The sequence below is a fragment of the Gasterosteus aculeatus genome, chromosome 16 (genome assembly GCF_964276395.1).
Source record: "Gasterosteus aculeatus chromosome 16, fGasAcu3.hap1.1, whole genome shotgun sequence".
NCBI classification, from domain to species: Eukaryota; Metazoa; Chordata; class Actinopteri; order Perciformes; family Gasterosteidae; genus Gasterosteus; species Gasterosteus aculeatus.
In genome coordinates, this window is record NC_135704.1 from 5,126,264 (window position 1) to 5,142,599 (window position 16,336).

General features: G+C 44.3%; 1 protein-coding gene across 1 annotated transcript; it reads right to left on the bottom strand.

The window, feature by feature from the left end:
* Positions 1 to 2,603: 2,603 nt before the first annotated feature.
* On the bottom strand, positions 2,604 to 12,452 carry LOC120834490 (lactase/phlorizin hydrolase-like). The gene is made up of 17 exons (XM_078090067.1): positions 11,756 to 12,452; positions 11,317 to 11,387; positions 10,570 to 10,647; positions 10,403 to 10,496; positions 9,656 to 9,743; positions 8,877 to 9,555; positions 8,132 to 8,780; positions 6,491 to 8,041; positions 6,118 to 6,386; positions 5,744 to 6,034; positions 5,463 to 5,661; positions 5,087 to 5,289; positions 4,864 to 4,970; positions 4,635 to 4,766; positions 4,277 to 4,500; positions 3,473 to 3,709; positions 2,604 to 2,844 (listed from the first exon to the last, which is right to left on the bottom strand). The coding sequence occupies exons 1-17, from the start codon at positions 12,375 to 12,377 to the stop codon at positions 2,618 to 2,620; spliced, it is 5,721 nt and encodes a 1,906-aa protein (XP_077946193.1). The 5' UTR covers positions 12,378 to 12,452; the 3' UTR covers positions 2,604 to 2,617.
* Between the last annotated feature and the right edge of the window lie 3,884 nt (positions 12,453 to 16,336).

The following is a 16,336-nucleotide window of genomic DNA, read 5'->3' on the forward strand; positions in this document are numbered from 1 at the left end:
TCAGTGGGCCAGACCGGTAAAATCATAGACGATGGTTCGGTCGACACTACTGCCATCTAGTAATTTTATATTTTGTATTTAAACTCCTTAAACATGAGGTCTAAATATTGATTCTGCCCCAACTGAGTCTCTGTAACTTTACAATTTTTAAGTATGAATTAGGTTTTTGGTAGCACTCCATGATGACTCAACATAATGAAGCATTAATCAAAGGCTTATTATTGAGTAATTTACACTAGAGATTCTTATAGTCAATATGTGCAAGATTCCCTGAACAGATATCTGAAACCTGAAAGCTGAAGAATGGTTCCTAAAGATATGTTTAATTTTGGTTCGAAACATTGAGTCATGGTCTTTTTATGAAGGGAATTTTGGATTTAGAATTGTATTACTGTATCAAAGTAATTAGTGTTAAAATGTTCAATAACATGACACCAATATTAATTATTTTCAGACCAAGAGCCCCTTGCGTGCCTCTTGCATGCTTTTTTACCCCTCCTTGCGTGTGTCGAGCAATTTTTCTAGACTAGCAACAAAGCCTACGCAAGCCTCAGGGAGCCCTCAAGACGTCATTCTCTAGGTCGTCTTTGCAAAACACGTTACTCCACCTATTGTTCTGGAGGTGAATTGCTGGGATGTTTTCAGGACTGGTACCAACAGTCTGGATGAGTTCTCAGAGGCTGTGGCTTCTTACATCGGCTTCTGTGAGGACAGCTGTGTTCCATGATGCACCTCGGTGAGTTACAACAACGACAAACCCTGGGTCACAGCGGAACTCAGAAAACTATGCCTGCAGAAGGACCAGGCATTTAGGAGCGGGGACAAAGTCTTGTACACAGAGTCAAAATACAGGTTCAGCAAGGCGGTGAGAGATGCTAAACGACTGTACTCTGAGAAACTCCAACAACAGTTCTCAGCAAGTGACTCCGCTTCGGTTTGGAGAGGCCTTAAACACCTCACTAACTACAAGCCAAAACCCACCACTCCATGAATGACCTTCGCCTGGCAGACGAGCTGAATAGAGTTCTACTGCAGATTTGATAGACAATGTCCTGACTCCATCCCCCACAGCCCGTGTCTCCGGGGTTCACAAACATCTTCAACACCTCCCTGGAGACATGGCACGTACCAGCTGCTTCAATCCAGAAAAAAATAATAACGGGAAGCAAATTATAAATAATAAATTAATAAAATATATAAATTAACAGGTTAATAGAGTATATATATATATTGTGACAAAATGTCCTGAGCTGTCGTCAGCGTCGCCCGGGAAACGGAGCAGACACACCTGCACCCGCTCATCACGGGCTGAGCGGCCACACCTGCGCCTGATCAGAGGCTGCCTTGATAAGCCTCACCGCCACACACAGAGGGGGGAGATGTCCAAGCCTCGGCTAACATTATCGCTGTTATTTCCCCCAGACAGCGGTGCGTGACCGCGAGCCCACGTCTCCCCATGGACTTCACGGACCCACACACCACCGCGCACAGAGAGGAAGAAGGAGAGCCCCTAAATAAAATCCACCCTTCGGGGTACTCACCGTGACCCTCGTGTTGCCAGGAGCTGCACTTTTAGACAACACAAACATTAGGTAAATATTTTATTTCAAAAATTACATTCAAATCACATTTAGCCCTAAAATATAACAATTGACAAAGCCAGTTTTCCAGATAATCAATAACCATCTTCGTAGCATTAAGGATGAACTGTAGCATTCATTCATTTTTTTGTAATGTTGACATTTTAAATTAGCTGGACATTTCAGGATTTTTCTGATTTGAAAAGAGCCAAATCTCCTCTGAAACCAAACTCTCAGCATAATGAATTAACGTCTCACTGACATCTAGTGGCATTAGCTGATCTCTGCAGTGTGTTTGTAACCGTCTCTGAGGTCACATCATTAAGAGTCTATGAGACAAATCTAAATGTAGTTTGAAGCAGCTTCTTGATCAAATTATTTGCGCTTTATCGAGAAACAACAGATGGCCGACTTCTCCTCGTCACAATTATGTGCAAAAAACTATTTTCACAATACATCTACATAGGATCAGTTTTAGCAGTAAATAACATGAATCATGAGCAACGTAATCTAAAACATGAGCAATAACAATTTAAGATGTATGGACTGAATGAAAGGAAAAATTAAAGATTTATACAGCCTGCAATGTCTAAAATAATTTATAATATACAATAATAAAATGCATAATAATAATAATTGGGCGGCACGGTGGCGTGGTGGTTAGCACTGTCGCCTCACAGCAAGAAGGTCCTGGGTTCGATTCCGCCCAGTGGCCTTTCTGTGTGGAGTCTGCATGTTCTCCCCGTGTCTGCGTGGGTTCTCTCCGGGTTCTCCGGCTTCCTCCCACAGTCCAAAGACATGCTCTGGGGATCAGGTTAATTGGGGACTTTAAATTGCCCGTAGATGTGTGAATGTGAGTGTGAATGGTTGTATGTCTCTGTGTAGCCCTGCGATTGGCTGGCGACCAATCCAGGGTGTACCCTGTCTATCGCCCGAAGTTGGCTGGGATGGACTCCAGCCCCCCCGCGACCCTGTGTGCAGGATAAGCGGCTTGACAATGGATGGATGGATGGATGGAATAATAAAATGCAGGCTGGTTATTCATGTTGGGCTAATTGTATAGATCCAACATCAGGTTTTTCTTTGGAATGCTTCTTTGCCTTAAACAAAAAGAAAGCTATACAAATAGCTCCAAACACTGCAACAATTAGAAGAGCAAACGTGGTTGTAAGTCCGATCTCAGCATCATGGGTGGAGAGCTTCATACCCAGGAAAATCACCGAGTTGTTCACTGAGGGGACAGGCGTGATAGGCGCACTCGTTGCTGTGGGAAAAACACGGGTTAATATATTTGAACATTGACTGCACATCTAAAAAGTGTTTGCTTTTCTTAAATGTGGAAACAGAAAATCTGAGATCTACCAAAAGCAAATGTCTTTGTTTTTCACATCTGTTTGTGCGCCTTCCATCTGGCAGGAGGCTGAGCTCCATCGGGACCAAGAGCTCTCGCCACAGAAACAGTGTCTTCCTGTCGGGAGTCAGGCTCATCAACAGAGCCAGGACTCCCCCTGACTGACTCTGACATCCCTTTCTCCTCCCGTCACTCCCTTCACTCTCCACATGCACATGTCACTTTCACATACACTCACAACACAGTTGTGTAGAGTACGATTATCTTTTCGCCAGTGCACTTTATTTATCTTTTATTTTATATCCCCGCCACACTTTTTATCCTGTGGCGGGGATCTAGATCTAAATGGTAAATTTGTGAATTGAACTGCTATTTTTCTTGCATTATGTTTTTTTGTCTGGTAGGTCATTGAATAACATTGGACATTCCTTGTATGTCTAACATATTTTGGCAATAAATGTTTTGATTCCTGATTCAAAGGTTTTTGCTAAAATTACTTTTTTGTCAACGAGCTTTAAAATGAATGGTTGAATTGAATTACCTTCAGGCACTGTGCTGGAACACTCATGGGGTCCCAAGGCGGGGTCTGGGAATCCGTTGCAGTTGATGATGGTGGAGTAGAGGGTCACAGAATTCTTGGCCACACGAGGCAATTTAGGGTCAGAGAAATTGACATAGAACAGGCCAAATCTTTCTGAGAAGCCAGTAGCCCACTCTAGGTTGTCCATCAGGGACCAAGCTGTGTAACCCCGGATATCCACGTTATCGAGCAGATAAGCTAGGAGGAGAAAATGAACAAATTTAGGAAGGCAGATACAGATATTCAGTGTCTTGTTTTCAATATTACCATTATTCTGTGAAACAGCAAGAATGATTTGATCATCCATCCATCCATCCATTGTCAAACCGCTTATCCTGCACACAGGGTCGCAGGGGGGCTGGAGTCCATCCCAGCCAACTTCGGGCGATAGACAGGGTACATCCTGGATTGGTCGCCCGCCAATCGCAGGGCTAACACAGAGACATACAACCATTCACACTCACATTCACACATCTACGGGCAATTTAAAGTCCCCAATTAACCTGATCCCCAGAGCATGTCTTTGGACTGTGGGAGGAAGCCGGAGAGAACCCACGCAGACACAGGGAGAACATGCAGACTCCACACAGAAAGGCAGCTGGGCGGAATCAAACCCAGGACCTTCTTGCTGTGAGGCAACAGTGCTAACCACCACGCCACCGTGCCGCCCATGATTTGATCAATTACACCTAAATAATTTCTCAGATATATAAGATGTTGTCAATTCTTTCTTTGAAGATATAAAATGGGAATGTGGTTGGATACCTTTCAGCAGCTGGTTGATGTACTTTTCATAGTAGTAGCTCCTATGAATATCATTTAGGTCGATTGGCCCTCGCTCTGACATGCCGTTTTCTGTGACGATAATGGGTGGGTTTCCATACTCCTCCTTAATAAAGTTCAATATCCTTCGAAATCCAAACGGTGAGACCTTCAGCCAAGATGAGCCAGAATCCAGCCAGGTACGATCAGCAATTGTTCCTGCACCTCTAAGAAGATTAAACAGGTGAAAGGGTTTTATTTGACAAAAATAACATTTTTAACAAATAACAAATTCCCTGTGTATGATGTGTGTGTGACTTGCCTCTCTCACTTGGTTCCTGTTATGTTTTTACTTGCTTACCTATCGGCATCATAGTGCTGAAGCTTTCCATAGTTCACAGGGAACGCCAGAACAGTGGTGTAATGGTTGAACCCAAAAAAATCATGGGTGCCCTTAATCCTCTTAATCTCCTCAGGAGTGAACTCGGGCAGCCTGGAGAGTTTAAAGTAAATTAATGAATGTACCTATTGGATTTAAAACTTTTTCCCATGAATAATCTTTCTTGTTTCACTGTTGTATTTTGTAATACCGAGATTTTAGCAGACCAGCAGCTAGGCTTCTCTCTCGAATGATGGTCTTCATCATGTTGCTGTAGTCTCCGTTAAATACGGGATGGGCAAACCAGCCAATATAGAACTGCACAAGGAGACACACAACAGGCCTTACATGTCTATTGTCAAAAATGAAGCCTACGAGCATGCAAAGAACAGTAGCAACAAGAATACGTTTTCCCCTCTTATTCTTTGAAGTACCTGCAGCACACGTCTTGCGGCGTCAATGTCCTCTTGTTTATAGGGATTTCTGGGCTCTGTCCAGTCAGAGTTGATGGTGATGGAGATAATTCCCTTCTGTTTGGCCCGATACTTGTCATTGTAGAGATGCCAGGCCTCCGCGTGTGCTTTGATGAGTGTGTGACCCACAATGTAGGGCAGAGTGCCTGGTCGAAAACTTATTCCTGGACACATAGACAAGGATCAAGAGACCCATTTTTTCTTTTTTTTAGGTATACCACATGACCATGACCATTTAATACTGTTTTGATACATTTTTACTTTTCAACCTATGTTTCACACCATTTAAGTGGGCATAGGTGTATTGATATGAGGTGAATAGCAAGTAAAAGCATACCTGGTGCAGCTGCCCCGTAGCCATGCCCCACATTGGCTATATTGTATGGCTCATTAATGGTGACCCAAAATTTTACTTTGAGGCCAAGACGGCTAAAGATAAGGTCAGCGTAATCCCTGTATTTATCAATAATAGTCTCATTTTCCCAGCCCCCAATGTCTTGCAAAGCTTGTGGGAGGTCCCAGTGGTAGAGAGTAACCTGACAATAAAAGAAAAGCAACATTTAAAAAATACAACCAACTTTCCATTGCAATTGTATAAGAGGCCAAATGTACACATACAACAGGTTGGATGTTTGCAGCAAGCAGCGCATCGACCAGTCTGTTGTAGTAGTTCAGTCCAGCCTCATTGATGTGCTCTGTGGTGCCATCAGGAAGCACCCTCGGCCAGGATATTGATAACCGATAATGGGTCACCCGAAGTTGTTTCAATATAGCAACATCCTCTTCTACTTTATTGTAACTGTTGCAGGCTATGTCGCCATTGTCATCATTGGACACTCGAAGAGGAGTGTGAGCAAACTTGTCCCAGATGCTGAGACCTTTTCCATCCGCTCTCCATCCTCCTTCAACCTTAAAATAAAGCATGCCAAAAACAGATTGAATTAGGACAAAGAAGTATACACATGTGCAAAGGGGCTTTATCACAAATATACCTGGTATGATGCCGTAGCAGTACTCCAAATGAAATCTTTCTGGAAATATCCATAAATCAGCTTCTCATCATCTGTTGTGGGAAAACCATTGTCCTTTATAACTTGGTAGTAGAAATGGGATGAGTACTTTGGTGTCCGTGGCCGGTTTGGGTTGGTGAAGTCCACATGGTGCAGCCCAAATCCAACTTTGTACCCATTAAGCCACTCAAAAGAATCCATGAGCGATGTTGCTATGTATCCTTTGATCTTTACACCGTCAAGGTCATGTGCTGTTAAATAAAATATACATACAAATAATTGATTAAGACTACAAATCTAAACAGTCAGGATAATCATGTAATTTATCTTAACTAATCTATGTACATAATTGTACCTTTCAGAGCTTCATCAATGTAGGTTTTGAAATAAAATACTCTTGCGTAGTCATCCCAAGTTGTCTTTGATTCTGTGGCTACTCCATTCTCAGTAATGTAAATCTCTGGATCTCCATACTCCTCTTTGATCCAATTGAGGAGTCTTCTCAAGCCCCATGCTACAGCTCTCTGATTAGTGATGGCTGTCGTTGGTGAATCAGTTTCATCTGCTTCTCTCAAGTCCCGGTCATATTCATAGGATTGAGGGGTAAGTTGAGCAGTAACATATCGAACTATCTTTGTAGTGTAATGATTTACACAGAACATATCAGCAGTTCCTTTGATGGAGGTCTTTTCTTCGTCAGAGAATAAAGGTAGTCTTGTCTCTGAAAGGCCTTGGAGTTCACTTTTGTTTCCAACCTGCCACTTCATTGCATCTGGATAGTCGCCATTCTTGAAAATTGGGTGTGCAAACCAACCTAGTTGAAACTGCAGAGCACGGTCAGCGGCCTCCACCTCACGGGCAACATTCACATCTTTAGGCTCAATCCACTCAGCATTGAGGGCTATGGAGACTAGACCACTTTGAGATTTGCGATACTTATCGTCATATGTGTGGTAAACTTTGGCGTGTGCCTTTATAAGGTTGTGTGCCACTCTGTATGGGGCAATTCCTGGATTCTTAACATTTGGTGGAATCTGTCCAAGTCCATATCCCGACCACGCAATTGTGTGAGGCTGGTTGAAGGTCATCCAAAATTTTACTCTGTCTCCAAACGTGGCAAAGCAGAAGTCACTATAGTCATTGAAAATATTAATCATCTCCACATTTTCCCAGCCACCAAGGACTTGCAAAGCTTGGGGAAGGTCCCAGTGATAGAGAGTCACCATGGGAGTGACGTTATATGCTAAGAGGCCATCAATCAATCTATTGTAGTAGTCAACACCGTTCTGGTTCAGGGAGGTAAGCCGGCCATCAGGAAAGATCCTGGACCAGGACAAAGAAAATTTGTATGACTTCACCCTTAGAGCTCGCAGCATGTATAAGTCTTCTTCGAGTCTGTGGTAGCTGTCACAGGCCACATCTCCATTGGCATTTGCAGGAATACTGCCTGGTTTTTGGGTGAATGTATCCCAGACGCTCGGTCCCTTCCCATCAGCATTCCAGCCACCTTCAATCTGGTAAGCCGAAGATGATACTCCCCAAATGAAGCCATGAGGGAAAGTGCCATAGTGGTACACTTTTCTCTGAAATGGCGACTGGTTTGAAAATTCCTCCCAGATAACCTTGGACTTAGACGGAACCTCAGAGGGCGATAAAGCTTTTGGACGGCGGTTGAATTGCATCTCTGATCCTTTAAAAGCATGCCCTTTATGTGTACCAAATCCATTTAGCTTGACAACTTGAGAGTAGAAATATGCAGATTGCCTTGGGGTTCTTGGTGTGTTTGCATCTTCAAAGTTGACCTGGTGAAGACCAAATCTTTGGCTGTAACCTTGCGGTCCTTCAAATCCATCCATGAGTGACTGCACTGTGAAACGCTGAACATCCACTCCATCTATCAATATTGCTAAGAAATCGACAAAACAACAACACATTAAAGCTGACAATATTTAGAATGCTTTGTAAATGTTTTCTATCAGAGAAATTCCTGACTGACCTTTCAGGGCTTCATTGATGTAGCTCTTCATGTACTCTATTCTATCAGTGTCATTGAGAGTGTCTCCAATGTACTCAGTAGGCATACCATTGCCAGTTATGTGAATTGCCACTTTGGAAACATTTAGGTATTCTGTAGAAATGTAGTTAAGGAGCCTTCTGAGTCCCCACGGTGTAGAATAGATCCAGTCAGAAGCTGTAGAGGACCATGAGGGATCCACATGGGACTGGAAGTCCCCGACCCCTGAAGGACCGGGGGTGCAGCCACCAACACTGTTGTTGACCAACCGGGCGGTATAGTGGTTTAATCCCAAGAAGTCTGCTGTTCCATGTATTCTCTGGCGCTCCTCAGCAGTGAAAACTGGAAGTCTTGCAGGTTCAGAGAGAGAACACGCATTTCTTTTCTGTTCAATCTTAGTCTTGAGTGTTGAAGGATAATCTCCATTTACAAATATAGGATGTGCAAACCAGCCCAGCATGAACTGCAAGTAGCGATCTGCAGCCGCTATGTCTTCAGGTTTGGAGGGGTCCATGGGCTCTGCCCAGTCAGAATTCAATGCAATGCCCACTTTCCCTCCTTGCACCTTCCTGTACTTGTCATTGTAGATATGCCAGGCCTCAGCATGAGACTTAATCATATTATGCGTGGCCTGCAAAGGCAAAATAAATAATGAGGTAAATGTATAAGAATAAAAGACGAGACAGTGAATATTTGAATATTTCCATTATTGTATTTTTTCTCACACCTGATAGGAGGCAACCACATAATCCTTGACTCCAGGGGGATGCTCACCAGTGCCATAGCCAGCATGGCTTACCACCCAGGGGCTACTGAAGGTGTTCCATGTCTTGACCCTGTCTCCAAACCTTGAGAAACAGAAGTCTGCGTAGTCTTTAAAGGCTTCAACAACGGAAGCGTTGGTCCATCCACCGTAGTCCTGCAGTGTCTGGGGCAGATCCCAGTGGTAGAGAGTGACAACAGGTTGAATGTCAGACTCGATAAGAGTGTTGATCAGCTTGTCATAGTAGAGAGGCCCTTTCTCTGATTGGCTACCCCGGTGGCCTGAGGGGAAAATACGTGCCCAGGAGATGGAAAACTGGTAGGTGTTGATATGGAGACCTCGCAGGAGGTAGACATCATAATCCACCTTGTTGTAACTGTCACAAGCTAGATCAGCTGTCTCATGTGCATTGGCTAGGCCGTCATGACCAAAACGGTCCCAAATGGTCTCTCCTTTCCCTCCTTCTGCCCAGCCTCCCTCGACCTTGAACGACTCACTAGAGGTAGCCCATTGGAAGCCTGAGGGGAATGATTCATTGAGGAAAAGGTCTCGCTCTGCTGTGGTCTGGGACTGAAACTTCTGCCACACATGCTGATAACTGTTTGTAAATGTATTCATTCTTTTGGAGTCTGAAATGCCAAGACTGTTGGAAAAAATAAGAACATAAACAGTGTAAAAATATAAGAAATAAGCTTCATCAATACATATAAAAAAATGTATATTTCACCAACAAAAACTGTTACCTGGTTGGGACGTCCTCCATGTCCAGCTTATCGAACATATCCATCATGTCACATCCCATAATATTCAGGTTATTTTTGTTCATTAAGGCTGTGATAAATGCAAGACAAAGTGACAGTTATGTGATCAATCTTATGAAAGAACAATTAAATTATATTACAGCTAATTATGTCAACTCAAAGTACAGCTTAGGCTGCAGGGATGCCGTAAGACTTGCAGGTTTATGGTGTTAAGCCAAATCATTGGACAAAGTAGATAAAAAGTTAAAGAGTCACTACAGTTATCAGGATTTTATCTTGAAAGGGTCATGCGTTTCTGCACCAAATCTAACTTTGTTTTTCTTTAAACTATATTCTTCATCCAACCACCCATGACCACCACTTATGCTTTAACTTCTAAGAGTGTTAGATCATGCGTGTGATTCTCTTGTAAAACCACTGCCGGTACCAAGAAGAACTTGGTGAACACTAACATTCAATAACACTCCCATTGTTATTGTACTGTAAAAGTTAATGATTATTGTAATCACGACAGGCTAGCCTTGATTTGTTTGGTCAGTGAAAACTCAAGAATGGTTCACATTATGATAGAAATGTTCAACTTTTTGGTTGAATTTACTACAGCTATGACTAATTAGTTCTATGCTTTCCACACAAACTAACTGAACACATGATTTTTACGTGACCAAATTTAACTTTGGACGATACTATGTGACAGAACCATGTTAAGTTAGGTATAACGACACTTACCTTGTAAGAAAGTGCCAAGAAGCTCGTATTGACTGTCAGGACAATTGTGAACAGTCACGTTGAATATCAGGATGGGCCGGTCCACATTCAACATCTACAAAATAAGAATTATGCGGCTGTAGTAGGATAGCAAATTTGAAAATAAGGACCTTTAAATGTTTTCTTACCTGTAAGGCGCTCAGCTCCTTTGCAAAGTTGGATGTGGAGGCACAGTTGTACTCAATGTGCACTGACAAGAAATCAGTCTGTTCAAAAATTGGAGACACAGTTATGTTATCCCACTAACATATGTTAACAAATAGAAGTGTTAAATATTCATTGCCACGCGGACTACATTGATACAATTTTTCCTTAGTTGTCACCTACTTTTTAAAGTTTTTTAAAAACGTATTTAATTTCCCTGGCCTATCACCATTGATTGCATCAAGTAACCTTTGCTTATCTATTGAATTTACAGCATTTTGAGCAACTTCTGTTGTATTTGGAATGCGCAATACAAATAGACTTTGTTTGATAATGTTTATCAGAGTGCAGATACAGGCATGGGCAACAAGTTGCTGACAGTATCTTGAGCATGAATTGTTAAAGAGTGATTGATCTAGCTAGATGGAGGAAGCATGACAGGGAAGATACAATGACTTGGAAATAACTCGAAATCTCTTAGTGCAGTATGTCCCCTGCATACACACAACCACTAATATGCTAGTTCTTTTATATTTAAGGTTTCCAGGAAGATGTGACAAAATGTTTCTTTCAAATAATTGCAAATCATACATACTATTAAGGTGAACATGACTGAACAGTTCTTTTAATATTGATTTGCTATTCTCAAATGGTATTTGGAGCCCAATAGCAGTATTATAATATATATGTATTGGTTATATAAAGAAAGAGGAACAGAAGATTCATCTTACTGGAGATGAACCTTTGATCAGGGGAAGAATTGCAGCATCACTAGCTCTCACTCCGATTGACAGACGTCTCTCTGTGAAAATGGACATATAAAGACACTAAGGATCTTTGGTACTTTTTCACTGAAGATATTCTGACAAAATATAAACACATTTCACAGCTGTGCAGAGAAATATGCGCTCACATTATCTCACCTGGACTGACTATTTAGATAAGTATGGTGACCTACACACGTATTCTGTGCAGTAATGGGGTAAAGGGTTGAGATCATCAGTTAGTTGGTAAAGTAATTATTCTTAAGTTATTTCTCAAACAATACAATATGACACTTAAGAGTATCTCTGAAGAGGTCAGGAAGGAATATTTCTTGTATTTTTTCAAAACCGATCCCGCAAAAAGGAGCTAAATCAAACATATTTTCCTCTCCTCCTTCTGGATTACCTTTGTCAGGAAACTGTTGGTGATAGATCTGGTAAATGTTCTTGTTGAGCTGGAGGATATTTTGCAGGGCACCAGGAGCACCTGCAGGCTGCCCGTCATGCCAAACACCATCCAAGTCACTGAATGTCACCCAAGCGTTTGTCAGTGCTCCGAACTCTTTAAAGGAAAACTCTGCATACCACCGAAACATCTTTACTAGCTCCTGACTCTCCCAGCCTCCATACTTTGATCTCAGAGTCTCTGGGACTGTGGATCCATGAAGTACGACCAGAGGCTGAAGGCCCACCTCCAGCAGCTGTTTAAGCAGGGTCTGGTAGCAGGTAACCACCGCCTGCTGTGGTTGGCTTGGCAGGCCTGTAGGTAATAATTGAGCCCATGACAGCGGCACTTTGAAGTGGGTCACCCCGCTATTCTTGAGGTTCTCAAAGATCTGTTTAGAACCCGCAGGTATAGGATGACTACAGTCGAACATTTCAGTCACCGTATTGCCTAAACTTCTCACCAGCTGCTTTTCCAGAGGGCCAGCAACAAGCATAAAGTCCTCTTCTCCTGTCAGCTCACCGGTCCGGCAACCATACAGGCAAAAAACAAACAGAAATGCAATCCCCAATAGGTGCTTCATTCTGACAGAAAGGATGGACTCATATGATCCACTGACTGCCAAGTGCTTTGAAGCAATTCTGTTTTCTTCTGATTGCATCGTTACATAAATAAGAGATGGGTATCACCACCACGTGATGCAAATTATGACATTTTATTGCATCTGTGATATAGTCAGAAAGACTCTGACCTCGAGTCAAGTTAGAAATGCATCGGGTTCTTGTGCTCATGTCCGACAACCGTGAAATATGTTGTTACTACATGCTTTGAAAAAATTCAAGTTTCTATACAAGCATGCAGACAGTCTGGGAGAGAACATGATATATTTTTAAATTGGAACTGACAAAAATACATCCAGCAGCTAAAGGAAATGAACCTACATGTGCAATGCTATCTCCTACACCAACATCCAGGACCCGCCAGGTGTGCAGCTGTACACCTAGATGGGCCGGCTGACCAAGGGAGGAGTCAGCCTGCCCGTTTATCGCTGCGCGAGGGGCTCCACCTCTCTGGAGTCCTTCCACCTCCACCTCAACCGGTTCTCCCAGGTACCGGCATGTGCCTCACAGCTTGTGACCAAATGTAGTCTCTATTTAAACTTGAAGAAAATGCAAACTCTGATCCAAAACCCCCCTTCCCCAGAGACCCAAGCCAAGCACTTCCAGGCGTTCCTGGTGGATGGACTGGTGAGGTGGAACGAGGACCGCGCAGCAGCAGCTGCATCACCACCGGCTGCAGACGAGGGACGGCTGGGACCTCTGCACTCCTACAGTGGCCACCTCAAGCACGTCCTTAACCAGAGGAGCCAAAGAGTGCTTGGTCTTCAGATGGTTAAGGACTTCACCGAGCCGGCTGAGTACACAGGTATGCGATGTGAAAACACCTCATCTCATAACTGACAGCAAAACAAGCCTCTACTGAATCCTTCTCTGTGTGACAGGGGAGCTCATCGGAGTGGAGTACCTGTACCAGCAGACCGGCAAAGTGCTTGAGGACGTCAGCCTGGACCCTGACACTCCGGACGAGGCTCCTGCCATCGAGGCGCTGGAAGAGGATGAGGGCATCGAGGAAGACGTAGCTGGAGGAATACTCCATCCTCCAGCGTGGCAGCAGCCCGGTCACGTGATCCAGCTGACGCACCGTCTGAGCCATCCCCTTCAGGTCAAGTTGCCCCTCCTGAGGCCCCAGAGTTTCAGGACCCTGATCCCCAGCAGCCCTCCTCAGACTCTGAAGTAAGTTCAGATACTGATGATTGTGAGATAGAATCTCTTACAGCACTATTTGCTTACGGGCTTTGTTCCTCCTTGTTTCTTCTCAGACGGACATCCAGGGTCCTCATGGCCAGCCCGGGTACCGGAACGTCCTGAAGCTGGCCCAGGCGCTGTTGGAAGGGAGGAACCTTCTGGGGCTGTCTGAGAGTAGTGTAGACCGACTCATCCTGCTTTGGACTCGCTTGGCGGAGCAGGACAAGCGGCGAGTCGACTACCCTCCCAGATACCAGGAGAGGCAACCAAAGGGGCGGTTCAAGGCAGCGAAGGGGAAGAACACCTCCTGTGCTGGAAAGGAGATTCTCCAACGGTGAGACTCCTTTAGAGCAGGAATCTTTCCTCTGGTACATATCTGCTGTGTACTGACCCGCACTCTACTCCTCGTGACTCTTTCAGCTGCCTCCTCGGGGTCAACTCGGGGCCTTCCACTTGGCCCAGCACCAGTCGCCTGGTGGAGGCCATTTGCACCCTCGCCTGGTGGAGGCCATCAGAGAGGTAGTGCTGAGCACCCCGAGGCTGATGGCTCAGACGGACATCCAGCTCTTTGAGCTGAACCACAGGACCCTGAGCCAGTGGTGAGTTTAACGTGAATCTGCTTTGACGGGTTCTGGTCTGCACTCTGATTTATCGCTGGATGAAGAGCCTGACGACATTCTGTGTTTGTCTCCCAGGTTCTCTCGCAAGCAGAGGGGGTTGGTCTCGGCTGTGCTTCAGCAGGGAGCTGCCGTCATCCCTGCAGGTGTCGCAGCCGAGCCCCTCCTTCCCGTCAAAGGGCTGTCCTTTGTTCAGGTGGGACAAGGACAGCCCTACCAGTATGACGTGCCGGATGAGAAGCCAGGACCCTCATCCGGCGGCCTTCCTCCTGCTCCTCCTCCTCCGCCAGATGGGGAGCAGCCAGGGCCTTCTGCTCCTCCAGACGAGGAAAAACCTGGACCCTCGTCCAGCGGCCTTCCTCCACTGCCCCTGGGTGTCTTCCCTGGTCCTGCCGGTCCACCTCCTCAACTTCCCAGAGAATGTAGGACCACTGTCTGGAGGAAGAGGAAGGTGGCCGAGGCAGCGGCTGCTGCAGGTCAGGTGTTGCCACCCAAAAATCCCCGTCAGCAGTACACCTGCTCCAAGTGTGGCCAGCCCAAAAAATTAGAAAGTGGCCACAATCGGCTCTACGGTGTAGCCTACTCTGCTGCTGTCGGGGGCAATACTGTGGAGAAGTGGAGGGAGGAGGTCTCATAGCGGGGGGAAATTATTTAGGGTTGTTTTATTTACAGTTGTTATAGTCTGTTATTATTTGTTATTTAAGCTGTTAAAGTCTTCTGCACTTGGTTTTGGAAGCTTTTTCATTTCATACATACCTCTCTAATAGGGAAATCTCCATAACTTGCCAACATTCTCTCAATATTTGCTCTCAATAATAAAACGTACAGCATTATACATGAGCAACTACTACTCATTCGTAGTAATGTCACCTTACTGAACATTGTTATATTGTTTCACAGTAATGAATCCATGGTACATGCGTTTAAAGTGCGCAGGGAGATCTCCAAACAGTTAAAAACATTTCACAATTAATGAGGGATTTTGACTCTCTCTTGAATCTCACCTGTAACGAATCAAGATTAGTTTTAATTGTGAGTTGTGAATAAATAATTTGGCTCTGCACAAACACCAAACAAGCTCTCAATCTAATCAAAACAATCTGATCCATAAAATAAAAAATAAATAAAATATTACTCGATACCGGTGTAAAATCATTGAACAGGACATTTGTTACAGCTACAACCATCATTTAGCATCATTACCGGCACATTAAGACCAATGCATCCAGCTCGCATGCCGGCTGGTGATTTCCCGCCATAGCAGTCAAACGTTTGGCGTCGGGGCGGGTGGATGGGGGGGTGTGGGGAGATGGAGACGGTGCTTTCAGGGTCCAATCTATGCTGCGAGGTGCGTCCGCTCCCGCCGCCCCCCTCGCCATCCACGCCTTAAATCTTCGGCTGCTTTTAGAATAACTTATTTTCCCCGTTAAGATAGTTCAGCTACTGTAGAGAAAAGGGCACCGTTTCTCGCTCTTTAATCTCATTAAATGCTCGGCAGGAACAACAGCTTTGTTTCTCCGACGCCCCCTGAAACAAGCTCCATATCACACGCGCTTGAGCGCCCGCTCAGCATCTCGCCGTCGTAGACCGAGCTTTGGCATGTTTGACAGAGCGCCTTGAGCGCCGTGTACAACCAGTATGGATCAACCGATTAACGAATTGATCCATATATAAGGCGCTCCGGATTATAAGGAGTACTGTCGTTTTTTGAGAAAATTAAAGCCTTTTAAGTGCACTTTGGAGTGTGGAAAATGCAGTATATATTAATTTAATACTACAAGAGGGCGCCCTATTTGTTGAACAACGACAGGCGGACAAGAGCAGCAGTTTCGAGCGAGAGCCTTATTGTTTTATTAATCTCTTAGTTTAAATTGTTTGTGCTTCATCAATTAATGTTTCACATAACTAATGTGCCGCATCATAAATATTTTTATATTAATTTAAAACTTCAAACTTGGCGTCCTCGTCAAATCAGAGGGGGTGTCTGATGGGACAGCGCTGGGTTTAGCGCCTTTGAACGGACTGGTCCGTTCTGCACTTTTTTTGCACTTTCTTGTTTCTTGTTCCTTGGTTGAAATGCACTTATTGTAAGTCGCTTTGGATAAAAGCGTCTGCTATAT

What these genes read in the sequence shown, in the direction of transcription:
- LOC120834490 (XM_078090067.1), bottom strand. Translation starts at nt 12,377, where the DNA reads ATGAAGCACCTATTGGGGATTGCATTTCTGTTTGTTTTTTGCCTGTAT. An exon ending in ATGGAGGACGTCCCAACCAG is followed by an intron (nt 9,556 to 9,655) that starts GTAACAGTTTTT and finishes TTTTTCCAACAG; the next exon opens with TCTTGGCATTTCAGACTCCA. An exon ending in ATGTGGTTGCCTCCTATCAG is followed by an intron (nt 8,781 to 8,876) that starts GTGTGAGAAAAA and finishes TTGCCTTTGCAG; the next exon opens with GCCACGCATAATATGATTAA.